Here is a 15,785-nt window from a genome sequence, read left to right as displayed (position 1 = left end):
CAACTCAAACCCACCTTACTTTCCTGAGTGTGTTGCTCTGTAAGTGACAACTCAGCACTAAGTGGCCTCATGAGGTTTCTTAACTGTTAACAGGAGTACCATTGACAAAACCAACATAAAATTGTGAAAAGCTTTTATTACAATCTTTTGTATTACAATAGCTATACTTTTATTATTGTTTTTAAAATAAATTAAGCACTTTGCAATTGTACAGCTCTCCACTAAGACAAATGACCTTTTGTCTAGCATATGTGTTTTATTGATATACTGTGTAATGTACTTTATTTTGGACGTTAATCAGAAAAGACACTCGTTTTCATTTACGTAGATTCCATATGTTTCTTTAAAAAAACATGCTTGAAGGAACTTTGAAACTGTGGACTACTAGACATTAATTTATTGTATGACTATAACAAATACAGGTTTTTAAAAGTGCATTGTATGGCAATAACCTTTGTGAAGAATTCACTTTTACAAAATTCTCATTATAAGGGAAGTGCTGAATTTGAACACAGTGCAAGCAGTCAAGTTGTCCTGAGAATTTATAAAGGTGGTCATAAGTTTACCTTCACAACAGGAGTGTGTTACTACTACTTAATGGCTTAATCCCTTGTCAGCTAGAAGCCTTTCCATGTTCACTACTGAATGTGACAGCAAAACAGAAGTGCAAATTTCATCTTTCATGTGACAAGTGCCAGTAGTCATGTGTGAATATTTAACAGCTTAATCCAGAGATACTCTCAGTTCCGTTATAAGGTAGGGCCGCTGAACTCACAGTCAGTAGTGCCACACAACTGGTTAGTAACAGCTACTGTCAATTCTTCTCCAGCAGTGCAAGACAAGCAAAGAGAGAAAAGACAAACTTGGAATAATACTTCAGTATGCAAGATTTTGCGCATGCAAATACCCTGAGAGGTTGCAGAAGGAAGACAATACAAGCCAAATGTATTGCTGAGACGTTCATTCCTCATCTCTCTGATGTTAACCTTTAACCTGTAAAGCCTCAGCTTTACATCATCTGTCCTGCCTGCAGTAACACTTGGATTTGACATTTGCTAGCACATGAAAGAGCCTCTCCCAAAAGATGGCAACAGCATCTTTCTGCCACTAAGCCAAGTATTGCATTGGGCTCCAGCAACAGCTATTGTAAACTGGTGTCAAATACCAGTGTCATAGGAGGGGGACTTTTAATGGTGTGCTAAAGGCAATTCAGTGGTTTTGCTGATGGAATACAGTAATTTGGGAGGGGGAGAGGGGTGGGGAACAGTAAAATAGTGCCTTTTATTCAGCACAAGTGCTTCTGTGCGTGTGTGTGTTCGTTTTCTTACTACTTTGCTGACAAGTACATAAAATGCTGCTTCTATGAACTTAACAATACTGGATAAACTTTAATGGAATTCCTTAAGTGAGCAAGTTTCATCAAAGCAAGGGTATGCCATTTCAATTCATGCCAAGAAAGATTCTTCTGCAGTCACTGAAGGTGCGTTTCAGCTCATCTAACTTGACATCTACAGACTCTGACATAATTTGGCACAATCTGCACTAGTGCTGAGAATTTTAGTCTGGCAGAACCAGTCCCACAGTGTTCACTCTGCATTCAGCAGAGGTGACACAGTTGTCACACCACAGGTCTGCTGATTACAGTGAAAACATCTCCCTTGACTATGAAGAGTATAGGTCGATTAGTTCAGGTATGTTACGTGCTATATTGTCATATGTTATTTAGTCATACGAAGCCCACCACAGGAGGCAAAAAAACCTTACAATTAGCATCCTTTCTTATAGAGCTGTCATTATTTTGTGCCGTATGAGGAAGACTAGACTTCCCTGCATTGATTTTTCTAGGAGACAGGAGTTGCTGCCAGATTGGGAGCGGTCACTCCTCTAACCCAGCTGCAGAAAATAGTGCAGGTGGATTGAACGCAGGCAGCACTCATTTCCACTCTGTAGCTGGCAATCACACCTCAGCCTCACCTACTCCTTCGAAACAAACTGCTTACAACTGTGGTTTTGAAAACAACTTCTGATTTTGATGAATAAGCAGCAATGCAAAATAAGATGCCTGAATAAGTGGCCTGATTTCCATAGTATAGTCCTAAAAAGCAACTCTTCTAAGAAATCCAGTCAGCCAGTTTTGAAAATTTATGCTACACATATAAAGCTAAACTTTCCATGCAGTTATGAATATGTCTGAAAAACATCATGGACAATCTTTTACTTATAGATTTAAACCTGTTGCCAGTCTTAAACGCCACTAAATCCACAGACTGAAGGTGAGAAAGGAAGCAGCATGGGAAGACTGTGTGTAACAGTGTTACCACGCGCTCTCTGCTGCAGAAGGGATTCTGTTTATGGGTCTATGGAAGTACTGGTTTACCAGTAAAATCATCATTTTGCTTCGAAGCTCCCGCTTTGTGTTGCAAAGGATGCATTCTTGGAATTCAGCTGGTTTATAATCAGAAGTAGTTAATTAAATAATTCAAAGGTACTACTGCAGCAATAATGGGACACTGGGGAACGGAGCCAGAATTCGGGGTTCTAGTGTACTACTGCAAGGCTCTGTAACCAGCTCCCTGTATTGCCTTTTTGTATCTATATCTCATTCATTTCTTGATTTATAAATTTACCTGTTTCAGGTAACAGTGTTAGATCATTAGCATTCATATAGTGTTTTGAGATCTTTAACTGTAATTGCAACACAAGTGCAAAATTGCTGTAGTTTCCCTTAGTAAAAACAGGTGCCCAAGGGAAGGACAATTCCTGTACCACCACCTGGAAAAAAAACCCACTTGTCCATCACCTGAAAAAGATGAGAACTTCTGAAGATTGGCCTTACACAAACTTTGGTAACAATCATTCAGCTGCCTACAGCAAACACTGGAGATTAAAAAAAAAAAAAAAGAAAAAAAGGTGCCTTTTCTTAAGGGAAACAGAGGGGCTGATGGGACATTTTCATGGATGTTTTGCTCATAATCACATTTAATTTCCAACCCAAGTATTGATGGAAATATTTAACATAGCTACAGTCTTAATAAAATATATATATAAATACAAGTACTTCCCTACAGTGTCTGTCATCCAAGTTATGCATAAATGGAATAGTGCCCAGAATTGGTGAAATAATTAGAAACCAAACCAGTAAAGCCACACTGCCCATTTAGAAAATAGACAGAACAAAATAGTAAAATAGATCAGTTAGAAATATTCTATGCAACCTAGAATATTGGTAGCAACAAGAAGTGCCTTGTTTTGCTCTCTGGTATCCCTTGGAACCATTCTGCACCAATTCATGCACTACAAGAAATCTCTCGGGCTTTCAACAGATGTAACTCAATACACATTTTAGCTTTTTTTTTTTTTCTGAGAGGTATAGAACAGTTTGTACAGGTCACTGGCAACTTCCCTGCCCTGGAAGACTGTGCCAAGTTTGGCAGGTTTCAAAAAGGAGACTGTTACCATAGGAGCTGAGAGCCAGGCCAAGGAAGAGATTACCACCGAGACTACTGACAAGCTGCTCTGCATCCACTTCCTTTGTTCAGATGAAGTGGATCCAGCTCTCCTCACATTCCCTAGGCATCTTAAGGGGGTGAGTCCGACAGGTAAGACTGTAGTTTCTGCCTCTGTTGTTATCCCAGTACTCCTGGCCGTTGACTTGGTACCTTGCTGCAAACTGGACTACAGAGCACAGCTGGAGGAGGAAAGGAGGCACAGGGAGAAAGAAAGTGAAAACATCGACCTGACCCTGCCCATTTTTCTCAGGGATGCTACTGTGCCAATGAGCACACACTTCATGGAGGGTTTTCCACTGGTTGAAGGTGTATCGCACAGATACCTGCTTCTCAAAAGCAACATTGCAAACCTGGATGGTGCCACTGAGCCCCAGATCTGAGCTGGTCACTCGTTCAAGACACACCTGCTGCTCCTGAAGTCGGGAGGAGAAATCCATACAGTCTGCCGGCTGCTGGAAGTCAGGGACCAAGCACTGCATGGTAAACTCCAAGTCCGAGCTGCTGTACCAGAGGTCTGAGTTTATGGAGAGCCTGGAAAGGACGTGCAAGGGGATTGATGGATCCTCCCCAGTCTGGAAAACTTTCACTTCAGTGAGCTCCAAGCCCAAAGCATCAGCAAATCTCACCCTGTTCATACGACTCCGGCATCCGGGAACTTGACACTGCACTGCTGCTCGCTTCCTTCTTTCGGGTGATGTAGGCAAAGATCTCGCTCGGCGGCGTATGATAGGCCGTAACGCTGGATCACAGCTGGAGGAAGTGCTACTCTGAAGCTTATTTGGCTGGGGGTCCCCCTTGGCTGGCACACTGCTCCGAAGAGTCACGCTGCTATTTGCTCGGACTGCTGGGGGCTGCTGCTGCCCTTGTCCCGGTGCTGCTTCAGCCCGTAACATGTTCTGATAGAGATCACAGAGGTAGCTGGGATTCCTCCGAGGACCACGTACCTCCATTCTTAACCAATGACAAAAAAATCAGCATTAACACTGCAGGTAATAATGAGCACTGCCTCTCCGAAGCACGTAACTTGGGAATGGCAACCACAGGCAGTATTTGATGTAATTGCACGGGATGCAGCAAGAATCAGCTGGAACAGTGTAGCCTGCTGAACAAAGGGCAGAAACCTGGAAGCTCTCGCAGTAGCTGGAAGCAAACCAGAGGCTAGCACGTTGTATGGAGAGATGAAGGCAGTCTCACTGGCTGGTAAACTCCAGGCTGCTGTGCTGGCTGATGGACCCGTTGGTCAGGCTGGAAAGGGATTCAAGGCTATCACCATTGATGCTGGAGGACCTGAAGCTCTCACGCAGGCTGGAGACTGCCTGGAGGCTGTCGTGCTGGACACCAAAGGACTCCAGGCTGTCGGAGAGGTCGCTGGATGCCCGGGGGTTGCTGCGGTGCGCCCCGAGGCGCCCTCGGCCGTTGCACACGGTGAGAGGGGCCTGCAGGCTGTCCTCGCAGGCACCGCCCGACCCCACGCTCCGGCAGCAGCAGCAGCAGCAGGGACACTCCAGGCTGTCACACTGGATGCTGGGCGACTCGCGAGGGCTGCCGAGGCTGGGGAAGGCTTGGAGGCTGTCGGGCGGGAGGGAGCCGGAGCCGGGGCCGGGGCTGCTGCAGAGGCTGGAGGGAGCGCGGGGGCTGTCGCGGCGGAGGCTGTCGGGCGGGGCTGTGGAGGCAGGCTCGGTACTGTGGCTGGAGGGGGAGAGATCCGCGTTCGGGGACTCTACAGCCCACATCAGCTGTACGGCCCGCCCTCCGCCCCGCGGCAAGGCAGGACACGGCAATGCCCGGCCCGGCCCGGCCCGGCCGCAGACAGCGCAGCGGCACCGGCAGCAGCCCGGACCCGGGGCCGCCACCCCTCACCCCGCGGCAGGGACTGCCGCCCCGCGCCCTCCTCCCCGACGGCGCACGCGCAGAATCCTCCCCTCCCGCCTCTTCCTCGCGCCAGTCCAACCGAACGCCCTGCGCGCCTGCGCACTGCGCACTTGACGTCGCTGCCTTCGCTTTGCCCTTAGCTGCCGCTGGCGGCTGAGGCCGAGGCAGGTACCGGGCAGGGGAGCGGCGGGGCCGAGCGGCGGCACCGGCCGGGGCTGGAGGGCAGGGAAAGGCAAGGGGCAGGGCAGGGCAGAAATTAACGAGCTGCCTTCCAGGCGTTGTCGTTACGGAGCGCGGTGGCCGTTACCAGCGGGAATCGCTGGTGCATCCCGGGAGGGAGCGGAGCGGGGCCCGGCTCGGCCGCCGCCTGCGGCAGTCGGGGGCTCGGAGCGACGAAAGCAGCCCGCAGCCGCTGTGGCCTGACACGGGTTCTTCTAGCAGCGAGCTGCCCGCCGGTGCGCGAATACGGTGCTGTGAAACGCAGGGTCCGACCCCGGGGGGGCTGATAGGTGCCGGGGGCAGCCGCCACCTCCCCCCCCCCGGGCCGGGGACAGGACGTGGGACAGGATCAAACGGAGACGCGAATATAAGTGTATCAATAGCACTGCACAAAACTAACGGTGGGCGAGGAGAGAGGTGTTTTGGTGCTAGTCATCTGTCGCCTCTTGCAGATCGTGTCTGTGCACCCTGGTGTGGGAATGCAGTGTCTGGAAAATAAAAGAATGCTACAGCTTCTGCCCTGAGTATTTTTAGTAGGAGTTTATGAGTACTGAGAGATTTGTTTTGGAAGAAGAAAAAAATTAAGCATTTGATACAAAATTTGCATATATGAATCTAGGAAGAGCGCATTTTCTGACACAAAAAGGACAACTCAACATGCACAGAACACGGGGGGTTGATCATCTGCTCTGGTTAAATTAAGAGCAGAAACGCCCACCACCGTTTGGCTCCAGTCAATACATGCAGCGCTGCACAGGAGGAACAAAACGATGAGGAGCACGTTACACAATGAAAAGTAGCTCTTCAGACACTGCTGTACCGTCAGGTATTTCCCTGTATATACCAACAGCCTTCGAGGGACAGGCTTGTAAACCACACGGCAAGAGCTGGGTGGTTTGGGGGATGCTGGCCCAGCCTCCCCTGGTACTGGTGAGGTGGTGGGGCTGAGCGAGGGGCTGTGCGCGCTGGCCGCAGCGGGGTTCCTGCAGCACAGCCTGGCCCATCTCGTCTCCCCTGGCTGGCTGTGGCCCGCCGAGCTCTGCAGCGTAGTGGCCACCCTGTGCCCCTGGGAGGGGGAGCACGGCTGGCGGCACTGCTCCGCTCCTCTGGGTACCCAGGGTGATGACGGCTCCGCACGGATCGATCGGCAATAGTAAGGCAAAAGATGCTGGTTCCCATTAAGCGAGCGCTGGGGGAGGGGACAGTGTTTTCTCCAGCACCGTTTTGGTAGCTGATTATGTTTATGTTACTGCTTTAAAAATAAATCAGGTTGGGAGGAATCGCATGGTGTTTGTTTACTGCATCTCTAGGACGTGGTGATGTTTGCATTTGATATGCTGCGTCTTGCGAACCCAAAGGACTGGAGTCGTTTGAAGATTATGTAAAAACAAAGCTGCAGATACGCTTTAAAAAGAGTAATAATGGGACCTGGCATTCAAGAATATCCCTTATTACTGCACAGAGAGACACAGAAAAAAGAAAGCCAAATCAATGAAAACCACAAAGGAATGGTAAAGTAAGGAAATTATTCTCTCTCTTTCTAGTTACAGAAATCTCTAAATACTGTAGATTGGTTAAGAAGTGCATGGCTGTACTGCTCAGATTCGCATCCCCTCCCCTGATCCACTGCAACAGAAATGATTGTGCAGTACGATCATGCAGGTCACAAAGTGCATCAGTGCTGGAGGCACAAGACTTATTTTCGTTCTTTTATAAGCTCTTGAATTGGTGAAATCATGTTTTTTAAAACAAAATCTATTCTGACTATTCTGACATAAAAAATGTGAACCAGATGTACAGCCTGACAGATTAACTGAACTGCAGTCAAACTGGATTAGACTGGGAGGGCACAGTTTGCTTATTCGTGTTCTAAAATTACATTTTAAAGCTTTCCTTTTTAAAATTAGTAATACTTCTTGTTTGTAGAACAAACACTGTTTTCTGATTATTACAGAATACACAGATTTAATGATTCTGTGTGCTTACACAGAAATGTATCTGATTTAATTGAGGAACTACGTATTTTAGTTTTAAGCTGTCCGGATCAGTAATGCCATTGCTTTTGCTTGCATAGGAGTTTTTCTCCTACTAATGATATAACGTGAAATGTTATAAATGAAATGGTGAGTTCTGTTTGTACCTTTGTTGTGAAATAGTTTATATTAATACCAGAATAGACTGTTTGCTCCCTGCTCACTTCTAGTCCTTAACTTCATAGGAATAATCCTTTACGTTTTGTTGAGTATGCAAATGAGAAAGGCAAGATTTGGCTTGCAGTGGCCTTCATATTGTACTTTATAATTACTTTTGTTAAATTGCAGTGGGACCGTGTACCAGGTACTATAGAAATCAGTAGTTAAATATGTAGTCTCTAATACTTACTATTTATTATCCCCAAAGTAACTTTGGGATACTCTGATAGAGGATTCTATGTAAGGGCTAAGTTCTATTATTATCTTATCTGATTGAATTATTCACTTTTCCATTAGCAGTATTAAAAATATAGAAGTGCATTAGTAGTATAAAAAATAAGAAGTGACAATGGCATAGTTCTGATGACTGTTAAGTCTAAGAATAGTTGCAATCAACTCTCTTTTTTAAACTGAATTGCAGTCTAAACTTTTCTTGTATTTCTATTCTGATGATTGTATCTGCTGCTATTTATATGTGATATTCTGTTTAATCCTTGCTAGTTACAGTAATGGAAAAAGCCATCCGAGCACCAAAGGACTAAATAAACCAATTTCTCATGTGAAATCTTCTCCTGGAAGATTAGGCAAAAAAGTATCAAGTGACATTGAAAAGGTAAATGATTTCTTTTTTGTTTGTTTGTTTGTTTACAGAAAAGGGTACTTAGTTTACGTCAGCTTCTTAATAACATCACATACTTTCATATCGTTTCAGACTTCCCGTGACACTCGAGAGAGTAACCAACCAGGTATTTTTAAGAAGGGAAGAAAGCAGCTGGATGACAATACTCAGTCAAAAAGGTAATTTTATGTTAAGATTTTCTGTTTCATTTGTAGTCATTTCGAACTGGTGTATAAAAAGCTTGTGATGAAACCATGGTTTCTGTGTTTTGCCTTTGACTTCACTGGCCTCAGAATTCAGAATTTATGAGGACAACAAATTGAAGTTATCTATATGGAAACTTACTGTCCTGCCTTAGTGAGTTCTCAGGCAAAATCAGAATAAAATAAAAAAATCGGTAGTAGGCAGTGTTGTCTCTGCAAGCAAATATTAATTTTACCTCACTACCAAGTTTCCGTGCCAGTTTTAGCTCCATTCATGTAGATCATGTCCTTGAAGGTGGCAACAAGACCTTTGTAGACTGATGTTCCAGAGACACGAATCATTCTAATAGGATATGATCTTTCTTTTTATTTAGGATCACGAGTGTTTGCACATCACTGCACAGAGCACAAGGACCAGAGAGGAGCCTCCCAGAAAGAAGGCAAAATGAATCTTTTCTGCACAGGATCCCTCCTAGCATCCAGGGCAGCACACAAGGTAGCTTCTGTAGGGTTAAAGATGTCCCACTGCAACACTTTTTTTGCAGTAAAAAAGAACAGTTGGAAAAGAATCACGAAGAACATGTTGCTGAAGCTGGTCCATGCTCTTCTAAATGGCAAGAAGCATCTGTAGATGAAATGTTTCTTGATTTTGAATCAGTACAAATTATTAAAGAAGATGCTGAAGATGATAGTGCCAGTGATCTCTCTGATTCAGAAAGGATTCCCATTCCCCCGTCTCCCTGCACACCACCAGAACTCATTCTCAGAGCTGAAGAAATCGATCCAGTTTGTTTGGAACATGTCCCTGATATGGGTTTTAAAGAATCAGAATATTACTACCCAGACTTCCTCCCACCCCCTTTCAACTCATGGGACTTGAAGCAACTGGCCATCTTTGTTAATGTAGAGGGTAAAACTGAATTTCGACCAAAGCCAACAGGATTTCTTGAGAAATACATCGATCGCCTTTTGCAGCTGGAATGGCTGCAAATGCAGACTGTACAGAATGAGAAAGGGAGGGCAGCCAAAGCCAGGCCACAGACTGCTCCCGGCTCCATCCGTACCCTAAAAAGCCCCGGCAAAGGCAAAGCATTGCTCGGCCCTTTGCCTAACAAGCAAGTGATTCCCCAGGAAAGTGTTACAAAGCTGCCCAGGAGCTATTCAGGTCACAGGGGAGATTCATACTGTGAAGAAAGTCGCCAGTTACGTTCTCATCCAGGTCACTTGAAACTTTCTGAGAGAATGGGATGTGCACTGTCTTCTCAGAGACAATTTGGTGAAGTGAGGAGTGAACTGAAAAAAAAACCAACTGCAAAGCAACAGCTCCTCAATATGCAGCCCGCCGAGAACGGTTCTAAAATTCAGAGTGGTGGTAATATTAGACCCCCTAAGCAAACCCCAGTATTTCCCGGTTCAGCTGCTCCCATCAAAGGCTTAAAAACATACATGTGTACAAATCCAAAGAAAAATGGCAACGGCAACGGCAACAATTGTGTTCCTTCTAAAAAACCAACAGGGGACAGGAGAATAAAAACAAATGGCACGAAGCAAACATCACGCAAATTTAAATGAAGAAAAAATCATTAGTAAATGTTGATGCTTCTTGACTGCTAGAAAGCATTTGGCCAGTGCAGAAGGGTCATGTTTTCTTTATAGAAAATATGTTCTTGATGCATGGTTCTAAGTCAGCACTGTTCCTTTCAATACATTTGATCATAAGCCAGCAAGGCCAACAGGAAATCTTTCCCTGAAGGCAAGTGTCTTCCATTGGTCTTTCCTTAAAAATATTTACAATTCCTCAATGAAGCTAACAATAGCAGAGTATGAAAGTTTAGAGGAATATATAATTCTAACATGTCCTCCTATTTGCACCAGTTTAAGTCCATTGAAGTCTGTGGCGATTGTTATGCTTACCGTGGTGTATTTGAGAGAACAGGATCCGTGCTCTCGTTCGTGAACAGATGTGCTATTTCATGAGACAGGTTTGATGGTGGTGTTTTCTGATGGAAGAGGGCTCAACTGTTCTTACAAAATAATGGAGCATGCTTATCTATGCAAAGTCAAACTAATTCTTCACAGAAGATGATGAATTGGATTTTTTGATAAATTGGATTTTTTTTAAATAAGAAAAATGGAGATAATGTTTTGAAATATTTTAATGCAGAAAGGATTCTTTTTAAGACAAAAAATTATTAGGGAGCAGACATCTTCAATAGTGACAGAGTAAGAAAATGGAATGCATATTTTTATATCCAGAAATCTTCACTGTGTTTACAGAAAGCTTTCCTTGAAGTTCGTTTTGTAAGCCTTGATGCTTTTTGTCATTTAGAGGAAATGACCAAATTTCAAATTGCACATGGATATTTATGACTAATGCAAATTGAGGTTATTACTAGAGACTGCGTGGCCTAATTTTCAGAACCGGTAGCCTCTCAAAACATAAAAATAGACTCTTGGGGGGTGAATTTAAAGGCTATTGTAAGTTCAAGTAGAGATATATTTTGATACAAAAGATAGCTATTTTCAGTGACCCGAGATGACTATTATTTATCTCATGGTCCAGTCTGCTTCAGTTAGCTTGGCTTCTTGTTTCAAGGTTTAGCGAAGTGACATGGGGAAATACCCAGCAGACAGAACCTGTACACCCAGGACTGGGTCCTGTCCTCGGACCCTCTGTTCTCTCTTGTCTGTGAGACAGAAGGGAACAGGAAGGATAGTTCAGTGAGTATTCAAGTGTCAGTTCAGCTGTTACAATTTCAAATCTATCACAGCAGCTGGGGACACGATCTTGTTCAAGATGAAATTCTACAGGAAGTTTTGTACTTTGATTTTAAAATGAAATACTGAGCAGCATTAACTTCATCCGCAGCCACCAGTCACCGTGAACTGTTTATGAGAAGTGAGCTGAGGTCTGACGGACCAGATTTTACAAGTGGATCCTTCACATTGTGGTAGAAAATTAAAAAGTAGCAAATACTAGAGAGTACATTATGTATATAGTTAAATTGCACTTCTCTTGTTGATCTCATCTTGGTTTTAAGATGCTTAGCTGTTTCTATTCTTTCATTGTGCCTACCAGATCTTCAGCTTTGTAAAATTTCAAAGCATGGATTTATATGTAGTTTAAAATGTGAGAATATTAATAAATGTAGTAATAAACTAGAGTATTTTACAGTTCATAAAAACATTGCTCAGGAATAGTCTAAGAAATATTTTTAGTGTTTTTTGCCTAGTCTACTGGAGACCAAATGTGAAATTTTAAATTGATAAAGGAGACAAATGTAATATACAGTATTATATTTGCATAATCAGTATTTGTGAGGTTAAAGTTAAAATGCATTGTAGTTGCATGTACATTCAGCTCTATGCAATTAAAGTGAAACTTAATCTGACATGCTCAAAGATCAAATAAATTGGCTGTGTCAGAGGTGTGGTGAAAATTCGAAGATGGCACTCAACACCAGCAACTGCAGAGGACCAGCACATTCTATTGTTGCTATTTCATCCTTTTGTTTTGTTCTAGACTCATCGTGTATTTCAGGTTTTTTTTAGATGAAAGGGTCTTGCATCCAGTGCTGGAATTCTGGCCAAATTCTACAAGCCTTCGTTAGTCAAGTTTTCCTGATTCACATTAACAGTAGTGAAAGTTAGTAGGACTGCTCTTGCCAAAGCACTACTTTATTGCACGATTTTAGTACACTGCTCTCGAGCACTGTTTTAAGCACCAAAAGCAACATGAGCAGGATCAAGTCAATAATCAGAACAGCAGGGTTTTTTAAACAAGTTGTTTGATGCAGTACTTAATTTAGCATGTTATTATAGCACTGAATATTAGTGTATATTAAATTTTCCTCTGAAACGTTACTCCATATTGATGCTTTCCTAGGTTACAAGGAGGGCATGTAGATACAGGCACATTTTGCATGATCACTTCTTAAAGAACAAATAAATAGCATTTCAGTCAGCTTTGACCAGAAAGCAGCTGAGAAATGTTTTTTCTCACAGGCCTAGGGAAGTTTTGGGTTAATGTAATGCTGTGATCTGATGGACATGAATCTGGTGTTGGAGACTAAAAAGTTAAGCAGGTAGAGATGGTGATGCCACTTAAAATAAGTCTGACTACTTGGTCGTCATTAAGCTCTGGCTGTGATCTGGCCAAGTTTGTCTTGCACAATAATCACACAAATCTAATTTTTGTTCGTTGATTTGATACTTCTTACGCAGTTGTCTTTGTTCACACACAAAAATAGAAATTCTGTGTTTGCCTCAACAAACAGTTCTTAGCCTGAGCAGACCTGCAAGGGTGGGATTTTATCCTGCAGCACCTTCGCTTCCGTTTTAACTTGACTATGTTCTGGGCCCACAGACAAAAAGCTCCTTTTATGAAGAGGACTATGGTTTGTGTTTCCTTCATTTTGTATTGATGGATATTGTCTTTAGAAGCACTTCTGAATACAGCAGAAAAGTTTATTCCATCAAATACATTCTGTTTGGAATTAAAATACTTCCACAGCACAGTGTTTATGTGGCTATTTATATTTTTTCCACTATGTTTAGCAATATGTTCTTGCGTGTCTCAGTCTAGCAGTGAAGATGCTTCTTGGAGAACAAGTTTACTGCGATGTGAGATATTTAAACAGTGATTACTTTTTTTTTCTAGATAATTTAAAGGTTTAATGTTCTGCAGTACTACCTACAAAACAAGTATGCTCGGGTTGCATTTTAAATAAATAACCAGATTCTACTTCAGTTATACTAATACAAACTTGGAACAAATCTGTTGTTTTCAATGAAATTACCCTGTTACAAAGACATGAAGAAACAGAATTTTGCTCCAATATGTATAAACTGTTTTCCTTAATAATGCTATTCTGTATTTTTAATGCATGACATGAAGAATTTTAAACCAATATTGGTTTTCTCTTCACATATTTCTTTTTTTTCCCTTTACTTGCATCTCTGCAGTGAAATACTGTGGTCAGTTAAAGTTTTACCTCCCCTGCACCCCCTCACACCTTGTGGTAGCTTTCAGTTATATGCAGCAGTTCAGCAAGTTTCTGCACAATGCCTCCAGATCCTCATTCTGTGAGTAGGACAGGTATCAGGCTTCTGCAGTTACTCAGAGTTTGTGCTCCAAAGAGGGGTTATCACTGCGTGAGCAACGCGTACTATCCTGGGAAGAGGGGCTTCACATCTTCCTCAAGTGGACGAGCCTTGCAAGGAAGACTCAAACCAATCCCTGCTGCGGGTTCAGTATCCTAAATCCTGGGGTGGCCACTTGTTAAGGCTGATAAGGTGGACTGTATTTTTCTTTGCAAGTCAGGGGTCACGTTTGCTGGTACGAATTCAGGGTAGTGGGGTGACAGTGCTTCTCCCAGAGGGAAAAAAGGCTCAGCTGCATTCGTTCTGAGGAAGTTGAGTTTAGAGCAAATGGGCTGCTAGCAGTGGGGAGCTCTCATCTCCCACTGATGCCCCTCTCCCAGGATGCTGTGGCCGTGGCTCCCAGCCCTACCGCCCGCGCTGCCAGTGCCCAGCAGGATGGCAGAGGGGTCTAACGCTGCAGGGGATGGTCACGCTGCTTTCATTGGACCAAACTGTCTTGAGGACTCCAGACTCCTTAATTACCCCACAATCCCATTATTGCTTGTGTCCCTTCTGTGTTTCATTTATTGGTGTTGGAGGTAACTTTTATCTTGTATTTGCTATTTAAAGGATCTTGTTAGCAGTTTGAGAGTATTTTGACAGAGTTTTTTCAGCCAGTATGTGATACCTTTTTTGGAGCTGATATTATAGTTGAAATTTCTACAGGATGAAATTGCCTATAATGTATTATTTTTTGCCTTATTTTAAAGGTATTGAGCCTTTGTTGCTCCCACAGGCATTAATGGGTTTTCTTCTGAAAAATAATTAAACAGACCACTCTATCTGGAAAGACTGGAGCTCTGTTAACCGAGAATTTGCGGCCCAGCTTTTGATGTTGGTAATCATGTGTTCTTATTTATTCGAACTTTTTGTGGATATTTTTGCTGGTAATTTAATTGGAAAGTGATCTTGTAATTCAAAGTCACTGTATATTTAGTATATTAAAAGTGAGTTACTACCTATTTGTTACTTAGTTGTATTTTTTCATCATCCACAAGATGGCACCTCTGCATTTTTCTTTTAGAGAATTTATTTACTGCCGTGTAGGACAGAGCCTGTAGCTCAGCATATCTGTTTTGCTATACCTATTTTGCGACCTATATTGCTGCGGATGACCAAGCTAGGTAGTTAAAGCTGTATGATTATTTCTACCCCACGTAGCAGTCACTTCTGTAATGTAGGGCATCATATTGGTGAAAACAACACGGAAAACTTACTTCATCATATTCATACCTTTGTTTTTTAAATGCGCTAATCAATGAGTTTCACGTTCTCTGTTATAATCTCCAGGACATTTAGAACATGATCTAAAGAACAGCAGACACCTGTGGGTAGATGCTTGTGGAGAACCACATTCTCATGTTGCTAGTTAGTATACATGGATAAGTATGTTTAACTTCATTTCACACACAGCGTGTTCGTATGTTCGGCTGAGACTAATCAAGAGGAAAATGAGGGGACAGAGATTGAAAGACAAAAGAATGGCAATTCCTATTGCTGAAAATCCCTTTGCCATTTGTGTAATCTTTATATTAAGCATTACACAACTCCTTGGTGAGGTATCACAAGAATTTCACAATCAATCAGAACTTTCTTGCTGTTTGAGGTTTTCCTGATGTCTGAACCATCAGGTCCTGTGCTGCTATTTAAGCCTGTTGCTGTTATTTTGTCCTGCTAATAGTGCATCTCAGAAGATCATCTGTCTTCCTTCCTCCCTGTACTCACTCTTCTTTAAAACATTGTTGCCTATTTGACATGATCTATTGCTTTTCTTCTCCCCTGAACAGAAGATCAGTTCTTCCCTAAGTCTTCCTTTCACAAATTCCAGAACACTAAATTAATTATTTTCCAGTTCTAAAAAAGAATAAACCTCCTTGTAGCCAGTAAAAGCAATACAGGAAAATGGAAAGTGCTGTAAAAGCCACGACCTTCTCAGGACCTTCTCCATAATCTCTGCCACTCAGTCTTTTTTTTTTTTTTTTTTTTTTTTTAAACATGGTTTTATAAGACTGAATGTTTAATTTCCTGC

At 42.8% G+C, this 15,785-nt stretch overlaps 2 protein-coding genes across 7 annotated transcripts; one reads left to right on the top strand and one right to left on the bottom strand.

Annotated features, from left to right (window-relative positions):
* Positions 1 to 2,946: 2,946 nt before the first annotated feature.
* On the bottom strand, positions 2,947 to 5,308 carry PPP1R3D (protein phosphatase 1 regulatory subunit 3D). The gene is made up of 2 exons (XM_075768414.1): positions 4,631 to 5,308; positions 2,947 to 4,460 (listed from the first exon to the last, which is right to left on the bottom strand). Exon 2 carries the CDS (start codon positions 4,457 to 4,459, stop codon positions 3,536 to 3,538), a length of 924 nt encoding a protein of 307 aa, XP_075624529.1. The 5' UTR covers position 4,460; positions 4,631 to 5,308; the 3' UTR covers positions 2,947 to 3,535.
* A 156-nt stretch (positions 5,309 to 5,464) lies between these two features.
* Positions 5,465 to 14,658, top strand: FAM217B (family with sequence similarity 217 member B). Of its 6 annotated transcripts, none has more exons than XM_075768514.1 (5): positions 5,465 to 5,549; positions 6,911 to 7,116; positions 8,294 to 8,405; positions 8,505 to 8,590; positions 8,989 to 14,658. In XM_075768514.1, the coding sequence occupies exons 2-5, from the start codon at positions 7,022 to 7,024 to the stop codon at positions 10,184 to 10,186; spliced, it is 1,491 nt and encodes a 496-aa protein (XP_075624629.1). In that variant the 5' UTR covers positions 5,465 to 5,549; positions 6,911 to 7,021; the 3' UTR covers positions 10,187 to 14,658. The 6 variants fall into 6 exon arrangements, with proteins under 6 accessions (XP_075624629.1, XP_075624628.1, XP_075624630.1 ...); XM_075768513.1 differs by having other exon boundaries at positions 5,514 to 5,549; positions 6,870 to 7,116; XM_075768515.1 differs by lacking the exon at positions 5,465 to 5,549 and adding an exon at positions 5,592 to 5,836.
* The last annotated feature ends 1,127 nt before the right edge of the window (positions 14,659 to 15,785 follow it).

This window comes from Balearica regulorum, chromosome 16 (genome assembly GCF_011004875.1).
Source record: "Balearica regulorum gibbericeps isolate bBalReg1 chromosome 16, bBalReg1.pri, whole genome shotgun sequence".
NCBI classification, from domain to species: Eukaryota; Metazoa; Chordata; class Aves; order Gruiformes; family Gruidae; genus Balearica; species Balearica regulorum.
This window is presented reverse-complemented; position numbering and strand designations above follow the sequence as displayed.